This window comes from Ammospiza nelsoni, chromosome 23 (assembly GCF_027579445.1).
Source record: "Ammospiza nelsoni isolate bAmmNel1 chromosome 23, bAmmNel1.pri, whole genome shotgun sequence".
NCBI classification, from domain to species: Eukaryota; Metazoa; Chordata; class Aves; order Passeriformes; family Passerellidae; genus Ammospiza; species Ammospiza nelsoni.
The window spans coordinates 3,699,488-3,720,470 of record NC_080655.1 but is presented as its reverse complement, the minus strand read 5'-3'; the positions used below and the strand labels follow the sequence as shown (position 1 = coordinate 3,720,470).

General features: G+C 40.8%; 2 protein-coding genes across 2 annotated transcripts; both read left to right on the top strand.

Moving 5' to 3' along the window:
- The first annotated feature begins 230 nt into the window (after positions 1-230).
- On the top strand, positions 231-9,682 carry RAB29 (RAB29, member RAS oncogene family). Its single transcript, XM_059488009.1, has 5 exons — positions 231-358; positions 2,671-2,742; positions 5,894-6,075; positions 7,866-7,987; positions 9,436-9,682. Exons 1-5 carry the CDS (start codon positions 235-237, stop codon positions 9,551-9,553), a joined length of 618 nt encoding a protein of 205 aa, XP_059343992.1. The 5' UTR covers positions 231-234; the 3' UTR covers positions 9,554-9,682.
- Positions 9,622-13,960, top strand: LOC132083170 (uncharacterized). Its single transcript, XM_059487737.1, has 3 exons — positions 9,622-9,649; positions 12,181-13,501; positions 13,913-13,960. The coding sequence occupies exons 1-2, from the start codon at positions 9,622-9,624 to the stop codon at positions 13,314-13,316; spliced, it is 1,164 nt and encodes a 387-aa protein (XP_059343720.1). The 3' UTR covers positions 13,317-13,501; positions 13,913-13,960.
- The last annotated feature ends 7,023 nt before the right edge of the window (positions 13,961-20,983 follow it).

Genomic DNA, 20,983 nt, shown 5'->3' with positions numbered 1-20,983 from the left:
TGGAGATGTGCAGGGCTGGATTTGGGGTTGCACAGAACAGATTTGGGGGTGCACAGCGCAGATTTGGGGGCACCCAGAACAGGATCCGCTGCCACAGGGGATGTTCCGGGCTCCATGCAGCGCCGGCCCCGGCGGAAGGCACCGAACTACAGATCCCGGCAGCCCCGGCGCTGCCCCGGCTGAGGCTCACATGAGCGAGCGGGGCCGGGCCGGGCCGGGCCGGGCCGGGCCGGGATGGGGCAGCGCGATCGGATGTTCAAGGTGCTCGTGGTGGGCGACGCCACGGTGGGCAAGACCTCGCTGGTGCAGCGCTACGCCAACGACAGCTTCAACCGGCACTACAAATCCACCGTGGGCGGTGAGCGCGCCGGGCTAACGGGGATACCGGGGGGTATCGGGGAGTTCCTTGGGGTTACCGGGGGTTACTGAGTGGCTACCGGGGGGTTCCCAGGGGTTACTGGGGCGCTACCGGGGGGGTCCTTGGGTGTTACCGGAGGTGTTACCGATTGGTTAGCGGGGGGTTCCCTGGGGTTACCGGGGGTTCTCGGGGGGTTACCGAGTGGTTACCGGGGGGGTTTCCTGGGTTTACCGGGGATGCCCTGGGTTTACCGGGGGTTCCCGGGGTTCCTGGGGGTTATCGGGGGGTTTCCGGGTGGCTATCGGGGCTAACCGGGGGGTCCTTGGGGGTTACCGAGGGATTACTGGGGGTTTCCGGGTGGTTATTGGGGGGTTACCGGGGGGTCACTGGGGGTTACCGGGTGGTTATCGGGGGGTCACTGGGGGTGCTCGGAGGTTACCGAGCGGCCCCCGGGGTTCCTGGGGGTTCTCGGGGGGTTTCCGGGTGTTACCGGGGGGTCCTTGGGCGTTACCGGGGGTTAACAGGGATCACCGGGGGGTTACTGGGGGTGCCCTGGGGTTCCCGGGGAGTCCTTGGGGGGTTCTCGGGAAGTTTCCGGGTGATTATCGGGGGTGCCCTGGGAGATCCCTGGGGTTACCGGGGGCTTCTCGGTGGTTACCGGGGGGTTCTCTGGGGTTATTGGGGGTTACCGAGTGGCTTTCGGGGGTTCCTTGGGGGTTCCCGGGATCCGGCACCATTCCCATCCCGGCGCATCCCCAGCCCGCACCGTGCCCCTCGTCCTGGCAGAGCTCTCCCCTTTCCCCCCTCTCCCTCCGTCCTCCCCGGGCTCTGGGGTTGGGAGTTTGGATGGGAACGGCCGTGTACCTTCTCTGGTTTATGGGCTGTTAACTCGCAGACCCTCTTCCCTGAACCACCCGGGGATTCTGTCCCCTCTGCCCGGCTTATTTGGGGTGCCCCTATCCCTGGGAATAACCACCCCAGGAGCTGTAAGATGGATAGGCTGAGGTTATGGACTCAGTTTATCCCAGTAAAACCAGCAGCAATGCTAGTTTGGCATTAACTATACAGCCTTGAAGCCCTCAGGATCATTTGTCCCTCTGCCAGGATTATTTGGGATGTCCCATCCTTCTCCCAACTCTTGGAATAACCACCCCAGGAGCTGTAGGATGGATAGGCTGAGGTTCCAGGCTTAGCTTATCCCAGTAAGACCATCAGCAGTGCTGGTTTGGCATTAATTGAACAGCCCTGAAGCCTCCAGGAGCTTCTCCCTGGCTCATTTGGGGTGTTCCAGCCTTCTCCCAGCCCTTGGAATAACCATCCCTGGAGCTGTAGGATGGATAGGCTGAGTTTATAGGCTCAGCTTATCCCAGTAAAACCAGCAGCAGTGCTGGTTTGGCATTAATTGAACAGCCCTGAAGCCCTCGGGAGCTTCTGTCCCTCTGCCTGGCTCATTTGGGGTGCCCCTACCCCTCGGAATAACCACCCCGGGAGCTGTAGGATGGATAATCTGAGGTTCCAGGCTCAGCTCATCCCAGTAAAACCATCAGCAGCGCCGGTTTGGCTTTAGTGAAACAGCCTGGCCTCATTGCTGAGGGGTCAGCAGCTCTTGGGAAGCTCTGGGAGAAGGAGGCTGGGAATGGGGCTGAGCAGGATTTGGGTTCTTTGTGTGAATGAATAACCTGGAAGGAGCAGGAGCTGCCAAGGGTTTACCCAGGAAATCTCCCCAAGGACCCAAAGTCGAGCACAGCTGTTTAAATCTTCTTATTCCTGAGCTGAGAGGGGATGGATTAGAGGTGCCAGCTCCAGAGAGGCACAGAGCTCTGCTCTCTCCCAGCAGGAAACGCTGCAGGCTGCTTCCTGGGACTTTTCCTTTTGTGCTTTCTTCCTGCTTTTGGTCAGTTCCAGCCCAGCTGGGTCTGGCTGCCAGGTTGAAACCCTGACACATCTGAGAACAGCACAGGGCTTCCCCTTCTGACTCACTGGTGACAGCAAAGATGGGGTGATTCAGCTTGGAAGGGACCTCACATCTCTGACCCCATAAACAGGGACACCTTTCCCTGCCCTAGGTTAATTTGGGGTGATTCAGCTTGGAAGGGACCTTACAGCACCACTGACCCCATAAGCAGGGACACCTTTCCCTGTCCCAGGTTGCTCCAAGCCCCGTCCAGCCTGGAGCTGTGCTTGGGCTGCTGACCCTGGTGCAGGATTTGGGAGGGCTCTGGGAGATGCAGGAGCAGCCCCATGGTGCAGAATGGCCCTGAGCAGCTTTCCTTTCCTTTCCTTTCCTCCCTGCTTTTTTGGGAATTCTCCAGTGGATTTTGCCCTGAAGGTGGTTCAGTGGTCGGAGTCGGAGACGGTTCGGCTGCAGCTCTGGGACATTGCAGGTATTTGCAAGGTTTTTTCCATGTTCTCAGTGTTTTGGCCTTTTTTGCCCTTTCCCTTTCCTTTTCCCCTTTCCCTTTTCCCTTTCCTTTCCTTTCCTTTCCTTTCCTTTCCTTTCCTTTCCTTTCCTTTCCTTTCCTTTCCTTTCCTTTCCTTTCCTTTCCTTTCCTTTCCTTTCCTTTCCTTTCCTTTCCTTTCCTTTCCTTTCCTTTCCTTTCCTTTCCTTTCCTTTCCTTTCCTTTCCTTTCCTTTCCTTTCCTTTCCCTTTCCTTTCCTTTCCTTTCCCTTCCCTTCTTTTTCCTCCCCTTTCCTTTCCTCCTCTCCCCTTTCTTCCCATTCCCTTTCCCCTTTCTTTCCCCCTTTCTCTTCCTTTTTCTTCCTTTTCCTTCTCTCCAAAAATAACTCCCAGCTGCCTGTGGATTCCAGGGCCAGGACTGCTCTGCTTTGCTGCCTCCAGCCTGCTGCATTAATTTAAATATTTAATTAAAAATCCACCTGCAAGGAATGCCCGCAGTAATTCCTGCTGGGCCTTTCCCCTCTGTTCCAGAGCAGAGGGAATGTGGAACTGGCTGGACATGAGACTGCTCAGCTCCAAATTTTGGGTTAAAACCAGAATTTCTGGCACGAGACACGCTCTGAGTGACAGAACTATAAAAGCTGGAGTGGACAATGAGCTGGAGAGGGGCAGAGAGAGGAATTTCCCAAATTCCCTGGCACCAGGAGAGCTGTGGGCAGCAGCAGCAGCTCTGAAATGGCCCCTGTGGGTGTGGAGCAGGGAGGAGAGCAGGGCTGTGGTTTCCTCTGCCTGGGATCCTTAAAATGGCATCAGGAAGGAGAAGTTGGCAGAGTCAGCAGTGCAGCAAGAAACTTTCGGTTTTGGCCCCAAAAAGGAGCTGGAGGTGGGGGAGCAGAGCGGGCACAGTGCCCTTGTGGTGCCCAGGGGGCCTCAGGGCACTGGGATACAGGGGAATAATGCAAATATTGGGGCATAGGGTTTTATGGGAATAATGGAAATATTGGGGTGCCCCATCCCTGGGCACTGGGATACAGGGGAATAATGCAAATATTGGGGGTGTCCATCCCTGGGGACACCCTGAGTTCCATGGGAATAATGCAAATATTGGGGCGCTGGTTTACAGGAGAATAATGCAAATATTGGGGTGTCCCATCCCTGGGGCACTGGGTTCCATGGGAATAATGGAAATATTGGGGTGTCCCATCCCTGGGGCACTGGGTTCCATGGGAATAATGCGAATATTGGGGTGTCCCATCCCTGGGCACTGGGTTATAGGGGAATAATGCAAATTTTGGGGTGTCCTATCTCTGGGGACACCCTGAGTTCCATGGGAATAATGCAAATATTGGGGTGCCCCATCCCTGGGGGTGTCCCAAAGCACTGGGACAGGGGAAGGGGCCCTGCCTGTTGGGTGATCTTTGGTCACTTTTAACCCAAACAAACTTGGTGTGTGTTTTGTGGGTTTCTCTGTGGGTTTGTCTGTATTTAGTGTGTTTTTATGTGTTTCTGTATGTGTTTTTGTGTGTATTTTGTGTGTTTCTCTGTGGGTTTGTATGGTTTTTGTGTGTTTCTCTGTCTTTCTGTGTGTGTTTTTGGGTGTATTTTGTGTGTTTCTCTGTGGGTGTTTTTGTGTGTTTCTGTGTGTTTCTATATGGTTTTTTGTGTGTTTCTGTGGGTTTGTACAGGTTTTGTGTATTTCTCTGTGGATTTGTATGGGTTTTGTGTGATTTTGTGTGTTTGTATGTGTGCTTGTGTGTTTCTCCATAGGGTTTTGTGGGATTCTCCGTGGATTTGTATGGATTTTGTGTGGGTTTGTGTGTTTCTGTGTGGGGTTTTGTGTGTTTCTGTGTGTTTCTATGTGGGGTTTTGTGTGGTTTTGTTTGTTTTTGTGTGTTTCTCTGTGGGTTTTGTGTGTTTCTATGTGTGGTTTTCTATGTTTCTCTGTGTGTTTGTATGGCTTTTGTGTGTTTCTGTGTGAGGTTTTGTGTGTTTTTCTGTGTTTCTCTGTGTGTTTGTATGGCTTTTGTGTGCTTCCCTGTGGATTTGTACAGGTTTTGTGTGTTTCTCTGTGGGTTTCTCTGTAGGTTTTCCACGATTCCATGACCTGACCTGTGTCTAGCCCAGAGATTCCCAGGCAGCCCACACCCCAAAATCCCCCCAAAAAAACACACCAAAACCACCCCACAAACACACAATCTACCTGCACAACCCCCAAAATACCAACTCTGGCTGGGCTTTTTCTCTGGTCCTGACCCCGAAAGGGTCATGTGGTTTCTGTGTGTGGTTTTGTATGGTTTTTGCGTGTTTCTCTGTGGGGTTTTGTGTGTTTTTGTGTGTTTCTCTGTGGGGTTTTGTGTGTTTTTGTGTGTTTCTCTGTGTTTCTGTGTAGGGTTTTGTGTGTTTTTATGTGTTTCTGTGTGGGGTTTTGTGTGTTTTTGTGTGTTTCTCTGTGGGGTTTTGTGTGTTTTTGTGTGTTTCTCTGTGGGGTTTTTTGTGTGTTTCTCTGTGTTTCTGTGTAGGGTTATGTGTGTTTTTATGTGTTTCTCTGTGGGGTTTTGTGTGTTTTTGTGTGTTTCTGTGTGGGGTTTTGTGTGTTTCTCTGTGTTTCTGTGTAGGGTTATGTGGGGTTTTGTGTGTTTCTCTGTGTTTCTGTGTAGGGTTATGTGTGTTTTTATGTGTTTCTCTGTGGGGTTTTGTGTGTTTTTGTGTGTTTCTGTGTGGGGTTTTGTGTGTTTTTTGTGTGTTTCTCTGTGGGGTTTTGTGTGTTTCTCTGTGGGGTTTTGTGTGTTTTTTGTGTGCTTCTCTGTGGGGTTTTGTGTGTTTCTGTGTAGGTTTGTATGGTTTTGTGTGTTTCTGTGTGGGGTTTTGTGTGGTTTTGGGTGTTTCTCTGTGTGTTCCCCTGTGGGTTTGTACAGTTTTTCTGTGTTTCTCTGTGACTTTTCCACGATTCCATGACCTGACCCCTGCCCAGCCCACACCCCAAATCCCCCCACTAACCAGAAATCCTCACTGCCAGCTGCAAAACCACCCCCCAAACACCCAATCTACCTAGACAACACCCCACAAACACCCAATCCACCTGCACAACCCCCCAAATTACCAACCCTGGCTGGGTTTCTCTCTGGTTCTGACCCAAGGGCAGGAACGTTTCACCTCCATGACCCGCCTGTACTACAGGGAGGCCTCAGGCTGTGTCATCATGTTTGATGTCACCAACAGCAGCACCTTCAGCAACAGCCACAAGTGGAAGCAGGACCTGGACAGCAAACTGGTGCTGCCAGATGGGAGCCCCGTGCCCTGCCTGCTGCTGGCCAACAAGGTGGGCACCCTGCCCGGGATGGCATTTTTGGGGGGGGTTTTGCGTGGTTTTCTGTGGGCTTCTGTGGTTTTTGTGTGTTTCTCTGTGGGTTTGTATGGGTTTTGCGTGTTTCTCTGTGGGTTTTGTGTGTTTCTCTGTGGGTTTCTATGGTTTTCTCTGTGGGTTTCTATGGTTTTCTCTGTGGGTTTGTGAGGGGTTTTTTGTGTTTTGGTATGTTTCTCTGTGGGTTTGTACGGTTTCTGTGTGTTTCTGTGTGGGTTTTTGTGTGTTTTTTTGTGTTTCCCTGTGGGTTGGTATGGTTTTTGTGTGTTTCCCTGTGGGTTTGTATGGTTTTTGTGTTTCTCTCCACGTTTGTGTGCTTCTCTGCGAGTTTGTACATTTTTTGTGTGTTTCTCTGTAGGTTTGTGTGTTTTGTATGTTTCTCTGTGTGGTTTGGCATGGTTTTTGTGTGTTTCTCTTTGTGTTTTTGTGTGCTTGTGTGTTTGTTTCTCTGTGTTTCTCTATGGATTTGTATGGGTTTTGGTGTGTTTCTCTGTGGGTTTGTATGGGTTTTGGTGCGTTTCTCTGTGGGGTTTGTGTGTTCTGTGGGTGTTTGTATGGTTTTTTGTGTGTTCCTCAGTGTGTTTGTGTGTTTCTCTGTGGGTTTTTGTGTTTCTGTGTGGGGTTTTTGTGTGTTTCCATGGGTTTTGTGTGTTTATTTTGTGGGTTTGGAGCGCCCGTCCCTGGAGGTGGCACTGAGTGCTCAGGGTGGGGATCGGGCACAGCCTGGACTTGATGATCCCACAGGGATTTTCCTGGAATTCTGTTCTGAGGCAACAACTTTGCCTCAAAGCATCAGGAAATCCTGGAGAGCTCTGGGCCAGGCTCTGCCTCCATGTCCATCCTGTTGGCATCAGTGCCACCATGGTGCCACCACACCTGTGCCACCTCCCCTGGGCAGGGAGCCTGGGCAGGTTTGGGATGTAATGGGGTTGGGGAGGCAGATTTGGGATGGGATGAGGTTGGAGAGGCAGATTTGGGACTTGACGAGGCTGGGGAGGCAGATTTGGGATGGGATGAGGTTGGGGAGGCAGATTTGGGGTGAGAGATGAGTTTGAGGAGGTAGCTTTTGGATGGGATGAGGTTGGAGAGGCAGAATTGGGATTTGATGAGGTTGGGGAGGCAGATTTGGAATGAGATGAGCTTGAGGAGGCAGATTTGGGATTTGATGAGTTTGAGGAGGCAGATTTGGGATGAGGGATTAGGCTAGGGAGGCAGATTTTGGATGGGATGAGGGATTAGGCTGGGGAGGCAAGTTTGGGATTTGATGAGCTTGAGGAGGCAGATTTGGGTTTTGATGAGGTTGGGGAGGCAAGTTTGGGTTTTGATGAGGTTGAGGAGGCAGATTTGGGATTTGATGGGGTTGAGGAGGCAGATTTGGGATTCGATGAGCTTGGAGAGGCAGATTTGAGATGGAACAAGGTTGGAATCTCCATTCCAGGCGTGCCTGACCGAGGTGTGTCAGCACCTGAGATATCAGATAAAGAAATTTCTGCTTGCAACACCCCAGGGAGAGCCTTGCCCTGGGAGCTGGCAGGGCTGAGCTGCCTCCCAGGGCCCTCCCAGCTGCAAAACCGGGGAGAAATTCCCAATTCCCAAAGGACCCATGGCCGCCCCATCCCTGGGGCTGTCCCGGCTCATATTTATTTAATTTATAAATTATTTAATTTATAAATTAAATTCAAATGCCTCCAACTCAAACCATTGTGGGATTTTGTGCCCCTAAAATTCCCCGTTTTTCTGCCTTGCAGTGTGACCTTTCCCCGTGGGCAGTGACCAGGGAGGAAATCGACAGGTTCAGCAAAGAAAATGGATTTTCAGGGTGGGTGGAGACGTCTGTGAAGGAAAACAAAAACATCAACGAGTCCATGAGGTAGGAGCAGGGCCTGGGGCTGCGGCCTGTGCTGTTTGAGGGTCCCCAGGGTGAGGGAATGGATGAAAATCTTCACTCCGTGTTTCAGAAGGCTGATTTATTATTTTATTATATTATATATTGTATTATATTTATGATATATTATATTATGGTAATATATTATGGTAATATATTATGGTAATATATTATGGTAATATATTATATTATATTATATTATATTATATTATATTATACTATACTATATTATACTAATAGTATGTTATGTTATAATATTACATTATAATGTTATGTTATATTATGTATAATTATATCTTTATAATATTTATAATTATATGATTTAATTATATATAATGTAATATAATATGACAATATTATATTATATTATATTATATCATATAATATCATATTATATTATATTATATTATATTATATTATATTATATTATATTATATTATATTATATTATATTATATTATATTATATTATATTATATTATATTATATTATATTATATTATATTATACTATTAGTATGTTATGTTATAATATTACATTATAATGTTATGTTATATTATGTATAATTATATCTTTATAATATTTATAATTATATGATTTAATTATATATAATGTAATGTAATATAGTGTAATGTAATATAATGTTATATTATATTATATTATATTATATTATATTATATTATATTATATTATATTATATTATATTATATTATATTATATTATATTATATTATATTATATTATATTATACTATATTATACTATATTATACTATATTATACTAATAGTATGTTATGTTATAATATTACATTATAATGTTATGTTATATTATGTATAATTATATCTTTATAATATTTATAATTATATGATTTAATTATATATAATGTAATGTAATATAATGTAATGTAATATAATATGACAATATTATATTATATTATATTATATTATATCATATCATATCATATCATATTATATTATATTATATTATATTATACTAATAGTATGTTATGTTATAATATTACATTATAATGTTATGTTATATTATGTATAATTATATCTTTATAATATTTATAATTATATGATTTAATTATATATAATGTAATGTAATATAGTGTAATATTATATTATATTATATTATATTATATTATATTATATTATATTATATTATATTATACTATATTTGCTTTTTATTTATTTCTTTTCTGCACTGCCCAACTCTACAAATGCATTCCCCACACTTCTGAGCTTTGCTTTTTTCTTTTTTTTTTATTTTAATTTTTAATTTCTTTTCTGCACTGCCCAGTGCTGCTGATTCAAAAAAAAAAAAAAAAACCCAGAAAACCAAAATAAAAACAAAACAAAACACCCCGAAAAAAACCCCAATAAAACCCCCCAAAAAAAAGCCCCAAATCCAACTCAGTAATTTTTTTTTCCCCAGGGTTCTGATTGAGAAGATGATGTCCTCACCCTCAGGCGATGGCAGCTGCTGCTCTGCTGGCTCTGGGGATTACATCAACATCAAGGAGAGCTCTCCTCCAGGCTGGGCCTGCTGCTGAGGCTGCTGGCACTCTGTGCCCTCATCATCATCATCATCATCATCATCATCATCATCATCATCGTCACCATGGTCGCCTCTCCCCGGACTGTCCCTGGTTTGGGGTTTTTTCCTGGGATTTTGAACTCTTCAGTGCTGTTTGCTCAGCACAGCCCTGTGCAGGGCCTTGGAGCGAGGGGTGGAGGAAGAGGAGGGGGAATGTTCCTGATTTGGGAATGTTCCTGATTTGGGAATGTTCCTCATTTATTAATATCCTTCATTTGGGAATGTTCCTGATTTGGGAATGTTCCTCACTTGGGAATGTTCCTCATTTATTAATATCCCTGATTTGGGAATGTTCCTGATTTGGGAATGTTCCTCATTTGGGAATATTGCTCATTTATTAATATCCCTGATTTGGGAATGTTCCTCATTTGGGAATATTGCTCATTTATTAATATCCCTGATTTGGGAATGTTCCTCACTTGGGAATGTTCCTCATTTATTAATATCCCTGATTTGGGAATATTCTTCATTGAGAGTATTCCTCATTTGGGATATTCCTCATTGGGAGTATTGCTAATTTGGGAATATTCCTCATTTGAGAATATTCTTCATCTGGGATTATTCCTAATTTGGGAATGTTCCTCTTTTTGGGAATATTCTTCATTTGGGAATATTCTTCATTTGGGAATGTTCCTCTTTTTGGGAATATTCTTCATTTGGGAATATTCTTCATTTGGGAATATTCCTCATTGGGAATATTCCTCAATGGGAATATTCCTAATTTTAGGACTAACCCTCATTGGGAATATTCCTTATTTGGATTATTCCTGATTTGGGAATAATCCTCATTTGGGAATATTCCTCATTGGAAATATTCCTCTTTATGAATATTCCTCTTTGAGAATATTCCTCATTTTGATTATCCCTCATTTGGGAATATTCCCCATTTTCTGTGCTGCTCTCATGGAGAGAGACAATCCATGTCCAAGCAGTGCCTTGGGTTACACTGAATTTTTTTTTTTTTTTTTTTCATTTTGAGCACTTCCCCTCTTGGCAGTGCTGGCCTGGGCTGTCAGAGGGGTTTTTTAACTTTCTGCACCTTTACCCCCTCCCTTTTGGGGACCTTGCAGCAATTTCCTCCCTCCCTGCTCTGGGCTGGAGGGAGCAGCACATCCCAGCATGTCCCACCAGCACGTCCCAGCCCATCCCAGCACATCCCAACATGTCCCAGCACGTCCCAGCCCGTGCCAGCCCATCCCAGCACATCCCAGCCCATCCCAGCCCATCCCAGCACGTCCCAGCACATCCCAGCACGTCCCAGCCCATCCCAGCCCGTCCCAGCCCATCCCAGCCCGTCCCAGCCCGTCCCAGCCCATCCCAGCCCATCCCAGCACGTCCCAGCACGTCCCAGCACGTCCCAGCACGTCCCAGCCCATCCCAGCCCGTCCCAGCCCGTCCCAGCCCATCCCAGCCCGTCCCAGCCCATCCCAGCACATCCCAGCACGTCCCAGCACGTCCCAGCACGTCCCAGCCCATCCCAGCATGTCCCACCAGCACGTCCCAGCCCATCCCAGCACGTCCCAGCCTATCCCAGCACGTCCCAGCACATCCCAGCACGTCCCAGCACGTCCCAGCCCATCCCAGCACATCCCAGCACATCCCAGCACATCCCAGCACGTCCCAGCCCATCCCAGCACGTCCCAACATGTCCCAGCCCATCCCAGCCCATCCCAGCCCATCCCAGCCCGTCCCAGCCCATCCCAGCCCGTCCCAGCCCATCCCAGCATGTCCCACCAGCACGTCCCAGCCCATCCCAGCACGTCCCAGCACGTCCCAGCCCATCCCAGCATGTCCCACCAGCACGTCCCAGCCCATCCCAGCACGTCCCAGCCCATCCCAGCACGTCCCAGCACGTCCCAGCCCATCCCAGCACATCCCAGCACATCCCAGCCCATCCCAGCCCATCCCAGCACATCCCAGCACGTCCCAGCCCGTCCCAACATGTCCCAGCACTTCCCAGCACGTCCCAGCACGTCCCAGGATGTCCCAGCACATCCCAGGATGTCCCAGCACGTCCCAGCACGTCCCAGCACGTCCCAGCCCGTCCCAGCCCGTCCCAGCACGTCCCAACACGTCCCAACATGTCCCAGCACGTCCCAGCACGTCCCAGCCCATCCCAGCACATCCCAGCACGTCCCAGCACATCCCAACGTGTCCCAGCACATCCCAGCACGTCCCAACGTGTCCCAGCACATCCCAGCACTTCCCAGCACGTCCCAGCACATCCCAGAACATCCCAGCCCGTCCCAGCACGTCCCAGCACGTCCCAGCACGTCCCAACACATCCCAACATGTCCCAGCACGTCCCAGCAGAGCCCCAGAGCTGCTGAGGATGAGGAGCTGGGTGTGCATCAGCACTGTGCAGTTCTGGGGGGGGACCTGGGACCTGGGGCAGCACAGCCCCACTGCCCTGTGAGCAGAGACCCCAAAATTTGGTCAGGAATTGCTGAGTCCTCCCTGTGGAGCACAGACCACAAAATTTGATCAGGAGTTTCTCCTGCCCTTCCTGGAGCAGCAGAATCCTCACTATTTGGGTTCTCCCTGTGGAACAGAAACCCCAGAATTTGGTCAGGAATTGCTGAGTCCTCCCTGTGGAGCGCAGACCACAAAATTTAGTCAGGACCTCCTCCTGGAGCAGCACAATCCCTACTCCTCTGTGGAGCAGTTTGTGTGGAGCAGAAACCCCAAAATTTGGTCAGGATTTTCTCCTGCCCTTCCTGGACCAGCACAACCCTCATTATTTGGGTTCTTCCTGTGGAGCAGAGACCCCAAAATTTGGTCAGGAGTTGCTCGGTCCTCCCTGTAGAGCAGAAACCCCAAAATTTGGTCAGGAATTGATCCTTCCCTCCCTGGACCAGCTGGGTTCTCCCTTTGGAGCAAGGACCCCAAAATTTGGTCAGGAGTTGCTGGGTCCTCCCTGTGGGGCAGAAACCCCAAAATTTGGTCAGGATTTTCTCCTGCCCTTCCTGGAGCAGCACAACCCTCACAATTTGGGTCCTCCCTGTGGAGCAGAGACCCCAAAATTTGGTCAGGATTTTCTCCTGCCCTTCCTGGACCAGAACAACCATCACTATTTGGGTTCTCCCTGTGGAGCAGAAACCCCAAAAATTTGGTCAGGAGTTGCTGGGTCCTCCCTGTGGGGCAGAGACCCCAAAATTAGGCCAAGAGTTGCTGGGTCCTCCCTGTGGGGCAGAAACCCAAAAATTTGGTCAGGATTTTCTGCTGCCCTTCCTGGAGCAGCACAACCCTCACAATTTGGGTTCTCCCTGTGGAGCAGAAACCCCAAAATTTGGTCAAGAATTGCTCTGCCCTTCCTGGATCAGAACAATCCCCAGTCCCTTGTGAGCAGAAACCCCAAAATTTGGTCAGGATTTTCTCCTGCCCTTCCTGGAGCAGCACAACCCTCACAATTTGGGTTCTCCCTGTGGAACAAAACCCCAAAATTTGGTCAGGATTTTCTGCTGCCCCCCGTCTGGGCTGTAATTCCCTTTTTGTGGCCCCACACGGGCCCTTTTTGGGCCATCCCAAAATGCTTTTGGCAAGTGCTGCTCAATTGCCTTCCCAGGAAACAGCTCCCTAAAAACCCCCCTGCTGCTTTATGGGGCTGGGAAAGAGGAGGGGAAAAAGGATTTTATGGGATAAAAGGAAATTCCCATTTCCCCCTGCTGCCACATTCCCCAAATAATGAGGGTGGACAGCAGTTCTGCCCAAAAAATTGATATTAATTGAGGAGAATTTATAGGAAATTCACTGTATTTTCTGCTCCGTGATTTTCTGAGGGAACACAATCACCCTGCTCGTGGTCTGGGTTTGGATTTTAGCAAAAACCCTTCAATAATTTGGAATTTTTTACCTCCTTGACTGGGAAACAGGACTAGAAATGGTCCTGGTTTTGCTGAATTCGGTAAATTATTTCTTTTTTTATTCTGTTTTATATAAATGGAGGAGTTTGTAAAACAGGCACTCTTCACCCTCAGTTTTAGTGGGCCTGAGGAAGAGGAAAAACACAGATTTTATGGGATAAAAGGAAATTCCCATTTCCCTCTGCTGCCACATTCCCCAAATATTGAGGGTGGAGAGTTCTGGCCAAAAATTTTATATTAATTGAGGAGAATTTATAGGAAATTCACACTTCAGGAATGGAATTTTGGGTGTTTAGTTCTGGATTTTCTGCTCCGTGATTTTCTGAGGGAACACAATCACCCTGCTCGTGTTTTGGGTTTGGATTTTAGCAAAAACCCTTCAATAATTTGGAATTTTTTACCTCCTTAACTGGGAAACAGGACTAGAAATGGTCCTGGTTTTGCTGAATTAGGTAAATTATTTTTTCTGTTTTATATAAATGGAGGAGTTTCTAAAACAGGCACTCTTCACCCTCAGTAAAAAATCTGCTTAATTGGGCCTGAGGAAGAGGAGGAGGAAAAACACAGATTTTATGGGATAAAAGGAAATTCCCATTTCCCCTGCTGCCACATTCCCCAAATAATGAGGGTGGAGAGCAGTTCTGCCCAAAAAATTGATATTAATTGAGGAGAATTTATAGGAAATTCACTGTATTTTCTGCTCCATGATGTTCTGAGGGAACACAATCACCCTGCTCGTGGTTTGGGTTTGGATTTTAGCAAAAACCCTTCAATAATTTGGAATTTTTTACCTCCTTAACTGGGAAACAGGACTAGAAATGGTCCTGGTTTTGCTGAATTAGGTAAATTATTTTTTCTGTTTTATATAAATGAAGGAGTTTCTAAAACAGGCACTCTTCACCCTCAGTAAAAAATCTGCTTAATTGGGCCTGAGGAAGAGGAGGAGGAAAAACACAGATTTTATGGGATAAAAGGAAATTCCCATTTCCCTCTGCTGCCACATTCCCCAAATATTGAGGATGGAGAGTTTTGCCCAAAAAATTGGTAAAAAAATGGAGGAGAATGTGTAGGAAATTCACTGTATTTTCTGCTCCATGATGTTCTGAGGGAACACAATCACCCTGCTCGTGGTTTGGGTTTGGATTTTAGCAAAAACCCTTCAATAATTTGGAATTTTTTACCTCCTTGACTGGGAAACAGGACTGGAAATGGTCCTGGTTTTGCTGAATTCGGTAAATTATTTCTTTTTTTATTCTGTTTTATATAAATGGAGGAGTTTGTAAAACAGGCACTCATCACCCTCACTAAAAAAATCAGAATTTTCAATCTCTGGAGCTGAAAAGAATTTCAAACTGAACAATGAGGGTTCAAGAAATTTAGAATTATTTATGCTTAACTATTTTAATGCAAAGCTGGAATACCTGGGGTGTGCAAATATTGCAAAATTTAGGGTTAGAGGTGTTAAAAAATAAATATTTTTTTGCACAAAACATAAGTTTCTCCACAGGGAGAAGTGGTTTGCAACAAAATGGAAGCGCCTTGATGAATTTTACTTCATTATCTTAAATATCAACAAAAAAAACAACACAAAAAACCCCCAAAAAAAGAATAAAAAATGGCTTTTAATCCTATAAATATTTAATGCAAGAAATATTTCTATTTCTTTTTAGAACACAAGAGAAGTGCCTAATTTTTAAAATGTTTTTCTTTACGATTCAGGTGTTATTTGTGGATTTTTGTATTTGAAATATTTCAGCCAAGAGCAGCTGAAAATTCCCAATTCCTGCTCCATCCATGGAGCTCCAGCAGAGAATGAAATAATCCTAAATTATCCTAAATTTTTTCTAATTTTTCCTACTTTTTTTTTTGAAATTTATATGAAAAATCCTAATTTTTTTTATTTTTTCCTAGAATTTTTGGTAGGAAATATCCTAAATTTTTTTGTGATTTTTCCTACAATTTTTTGATAGGAAATTTATATGAAATATCCTAAATTTTTTTGTAATTTTTCCCACAAATCTGACATTATTCGTATCATCAATTATGGAGTGGGAAGGAATTGAGAGGTGCCACATTTTAAGGGATTCGGGATAAAATTGTAATTATTTTACAAATTCTTAAACCCCAGAATTATTTTTTAAATTATTTTTTAAATTATCATTAGATTTAAAATTTTAAAACCCAGACTTATTAAGAATATTATTAGAAAATTATTATTATCTTAAAAACATTAAAACAATTATGTGAAAGTCATTATTTAAAAATTACATTTAAAAATTTTGAAACCCCAGAATAATTTTTAAAATTATTTTTTAAATTATTATTATTATATTTAAATTTTTAAACCCTGAATTATTAAGAATATTATTACAATTATTGTTATATTAAAAATTTTAAAACACAGAATTATTTAAAAGCTATTATTAAAAATATTATTATATTAAAAATTTTTTAACCCAGAATTATTTTAAAAATTATCATTATTTTTAAAAATTTCAAAACCCTGAATTATTAAGAATATTATTAGAAAATTATTATAATATTTTAAAAATTTGAAACCCAGAATTATTGAAAAGTTATTATTAAAAATATTATTATATTTCAATTTTTTAAAACCCAGAATTATTTTAAAAATTCTCATTATTTTTAAAATTTTCAAAACCCTGAATTATTAAGAATATTATTAGAAAATTATTATAATATTTTAAAAATTTGAAACCCAGAATTATTGAAAAGTTATTATTAAAAATATTATTATATTTCAATTTTTTAAAACCCAGAATTATTTTAAAAATTCTCATTATTTTTAAAATTTTCAAAACCCTGAATTATTAAGAATATTATTAGAAAATTATTATAATATTTTAAAAATTTGAAACCCAGAATTATTTAAAAGTTATTATTAAAAATGTTATTATATTATAAAATTGGTTTTTTAGAATAAAAATTGGGTTTTAGAATGAAAATTGGGTTTTATAATGAAAATTGGGTTTTATAATAAAAATTGGGGTTTATAAGGAAAATTGGTTTTTAAAATAAAAATTGGGTTTTATAATAAAAATTGGGTTTTATAATAAAAATTGTGGTTTAGAATGAAAATTGGTTTTTAGAATAAAAATTGGGTTTTATAATAAAAATTGTTTTTTATAATAAAAATTGGTTTTTAGAATAAAAATTGGGCGTTGCTGGCTGGGGGTTGTTGTTCTGGTGTCTCAACAGTGCTAAGAAATGAGTTTATATGTTGAAATTAGGAATAAAAAGAATAAAAATAAAGTAAAAATAATGTAAAATATGTGGTGTGGAGTGCCCTGCGTTGCCAGGAAAAGAAATCCCTGTGAAATATCCCAAAAAACCAACAAAAAAAACAACAAAAAACCCCAAACAAACAAACAAAAACAGAAAAAATAAAACAAAGCCAAACCAATAAAATAGCAAAAAAATCCCAAATGCACACTCAAAAATCCCAAATAAAATCCCAAATGCACACCCAAAAATTCCAAATAAAATCCCAAATACACACCCAAAATCCCAAATAAAAATCCCAAATAAAAATCCCAAATACACCCCCAAAATTCCAAATAAAAACCCCAAATACACCCCCAAAATCCCAAATAAAAATCCCAAATAAAAATCCCAAATACACCCCCAAAATCCCAAATAAAAATCCCAAATACACACCCAAAACCCCCAAATATACACTCAAAAATTCCCAATAAAAAAATCCAAATACAGACCTAAAAAACTTGAATAAAAAATACAAATACACACCCAGAAAACCCAAATAAAAAACCCAGATACACCCCCAAAAAATTCCCAAACGCTCGCCCCAAAAAATCCAAATACACACCCAATAAACCCGAATAAAAAATGCAAATATACCCAAAAAAATTCCCAAATACACAGCCAAATAAATCCCATATACACAGCCAAAAAACCAAATAAAAACCCAAATACACAGCCAAAAATCCCAAATACAGACTTAAAAAAACCCAATAAAAAACCCAAATAAAAAACTCAAATACACATCCAAAAACCCAAATAAAAAACCCAAATACACACCCCAAAAATACCAAATACAGACCTAAAAAACCAAATAAAAAACCCAAATAAAATCCAAATACAGATCCCAAAAACCCCAAATAAAAAACCCAAATTCACACCCAAAAAATCCCAAATACAGAATTAAAAACCCCAAATAAAAAATCCAAATTCACAGCCAAAAATCCCAAATAAAAAATCCAAATACACACCCAAATAAATCCCATATACACAGCCAAAAAAAACAAATAAAAAACCAAATACAGACCCAAAAATCCCAAATAAAAAACCCAAATTCACAGCCAAAAACCCAAATAAAAAACCCAAATAAAATCCAAATACAGATCCCAAAAACCCCAAATAAAAAACCCAAATTCACAGCCAAAAAATCCCAAATACAGAATTAAAAACCCCAATAAAAACCCCAAATACACAGCCAGAAAAATGCCAAATACACACCCAAAAAACCAAATAAAAAACCAAATAAAAAACCCAAAAAATCCCAAATACACACCCAAAAACCCCAAATAAAAAACCCAAATACACAGCCAAAAATCCCAAATGCACACCCAAAAATCCCAAATACAGAATTAAAAACCCCAAATAAAAAACCCAAATACAGACCCAAAAAAATCCCAAATGCACACCCAAAAAATCCCAAATACAGACCTAAAATCCCAATAAAAAACTCAAATACACACCCAAAAACCCAAATACACAATTAAAAAATCCAATAAAATCCCCAAATACACAGCCAAAAGCCCAAATAAAAACCCAAATAAAATCCAAATACACACCCAAAAAACTAAATAAAAAATCCAAATACACACCACAAAAAATCCCAAATACACACCCAAATAAATCCCATATACACAGCCAAAAAACCAAATAAAAAACCCAAATTCACAGCCAAAAAATCCCAAATGCACACCCAAAATCCCAAATAAAAAACCCAAATACACAGCCAAAAAAATCCCAAATACAGACTTAAAAACCCCAAATAAAAATCCCAAATACACAGCCAAAAAATCCCAAATACACAGCCAAAAAACCAAATAAAAAATCCAAATTCACAGCCAAAAAATCCCAAATACAGATTTAAAAACCCCAAATAAAAATCCCAAAATTCACAGCCAAAAAAATCCCAAATACACACCCAAAAAACCCAATAAAAATCCCAAATACAGACTTAAAAACCCCAAATGAAAAACCAAATACACAGCCAAAAATCCAATAAAAAACACAAATTCACAGCCAGAAAAATCCCAAATACACACCCAAAAAACCAAATAAAAAACCAAATAAAAAACCCAAATAATCCCAAATACACGCCCAAAAACCCCAAATAAAAAATCCAAATTCACAGCCAAAAAATCAAATAAAAAACACAAATACAGACCCAAAAAAAATCCCAAATACAGACCTAAAATCCCAATAAAAAATCCAAATTCACAGCCAAAAATCCCAAATAAAAAACCGAAATTCACAGCCAAAAAATCCCAAATACACACCCAAAAAACCAAATAAAAATCCCAAATACAGACCCTAAAAAACCCAATCAAAACCCAAATTCACACCCAAGAAAACCCAATAAAAATCCCAAATCCACACCCAAAAACCCAATCAAACCCCAAATAAAAAACCCAAATAAAATCCAAATCCACACCCAAAAACCTCAAATAAAATCCCAAATCCCCACCCCACAAAAATCCCCAAGCAAAGAAACAAAACCGAAGAAAACCCAATTAAAAACCCAATTAAAAACCCAATTAAAAACCCCAATTAAAATCCAAATACAGATCCCCAAGAAACAAATAAAAAACCCAAATACACAGCCAAAAACCAAATAAAAAATCCAAATTCACAGCCAAAAAATCCCAAATACACACCCAAAAAACCAAATAAAAAACCCAAATAAAAACCCAATAACCCCAAATAAAAAACCCAAATAAAATCCAAATACAGATCCCAAAAACCCCAAATAAAAAACCCAAATACACAGCCAAAAAAAAGAAATAAAAATCCAAATTCACAGCCAAAAAAATCCCAAATACACACTCAAAAAACCAAATAAAAAATCCAAATTCACAGCCAAAAATCCCAAATAAAAAACCAAATTCACACCCAAAAAATCCCAAATACAGACCCAAAAAACCAAATAAAAATCCCAAATACAGACTTAAAAACCCCAAATAAAAAACCCAAATTCACACCCAAAAATCCCAAATCCACACCCAAAAACCCCAAATAAAAATCCCAAATCCACACCCAAAAAACCCAATCAAACCCCAAATAAAAAACCCAAATAAAATCCAAATCCACACCCAAAAACCTCAAATAAAATCCCAAATCCCCACCCCACAAAAATCCCCAAGCAAAGAAACAAAACCGAAGAAAACCCAATTAAAAACCCAATTAAAAACCCAATTAAAAACCCAATTAAAAACCCAATTAAAAACCCAATTAAAAACCCCAATTAAAAACCCCAAAAATCAAATTAATTCCCCAGAAATATCCTCAATTCTTTTGGTTTTTTGTGCTGCAGGTGGGACAGAAAAATGGGAAATTTGTCAGCCCCAGTGGGGTTTAATTAAAAATCAATTAATAAATTCAATATTAATTCATTAATTCAGTGTTAATTAATTAATTTAATATTAATTTAATTTTATTAATTAATGTTATTTAATTAATTAAAATGTTATTTAATATAATTAAAAGATAAAATATAAACAATTAATTAATTATTTAATTAATTTATTTAATAATAAAATTAATTAATATTAAATAATGTTAATTATTTAAATATAATTTAAATAATTAAAAATTTATTTAATATTAATTAATTTTATTAATTAATTAATATTTCCAGCAAGGAATTCCTTGATGCGGTTTCTGCTCCTTCCTCCTCTGGCTCCTCAGTTCAGTGTCTCAATTTTAATTTTAATTTTAATTTTAATTAATTTTAATTTAAATTTTAATTTCAATTTTAATTTCAATTTCAATTTTAATTTTAATTTTAATTTTAATTTAATTTTTAATTTTAATTAATTTTAATTTTAATTTATTTTAATTTTAATTTATTTTATTTTAATTTCAATTTCAATTTTAATTTCAATTTCAATTTTAATTTCAATTTTAATTTTAATTAATTTTAATTTTAATTTTAATTTCAATTTCAATTTCAATTTTAATTTTAATTTCAATTTTAATTTTAACTTTAATTTCAATTTTAATTTTAATTTCAATTTCAATTTTAATTTTAATTTATTTTAATTTTAATTTTAATTTTAATTTCAATTTCAATTTTAATTTTAATTTATTTTAATTTTAATTTCAATTTCAATTTCAATTTTAATTTCAATTTCAATTTTAATTTATTTTAATTTTAATTTCAATTTTAATTTTAATTTCAATTTCAATTTTAATTTTAATTTTAATTTATTTTAATTTAAATTTTAATTTCAATTTTAATTTCAATTTCAATT

What these genes read in the sequence shown, in the direction of transcription:
- RAB29 (XM_059488009.1), top strand. Translation starts at nt 235, where the DNA reads ATGGGGCAGCGCGATCGGATGTTCAAGGTGCTCGTGGTGGGCGACGCC. An exon ending in CTACAAATCCACCGTGGGCG is followed by an intron (nt 359 to 2,670) that starts GTGAGCGCGCCG and finishes GGAATTCTCCAG; the next exon opens with TGGATTTTGCCCTGAAGGTG. An exon ending in AACATCAACGAGTCCATGAG is followed by an intron (nt 7,988 to 9,435) that starts GTAGGAGCAGGG and finishes TTTTTTCCCCAG; the next exon opens with GGTTCTGATTGAGAAGATGA.
- LOC132083170 (XM_059487737.1), top strand. Translation starts at nt 9,622, where the DNA reads ATGGTCGCCTCTCCCCGGACTGTCCCTG. An exon ending in CTCTCCCCGGACTGTCCCTG is followed by an intron (nt 9,650 to 12,180) that starts GTTTGGGGTTTT and finishes GGAATTGCTGAG; the next exon opens with TCCTCCCTGTGGAGCGCAGA.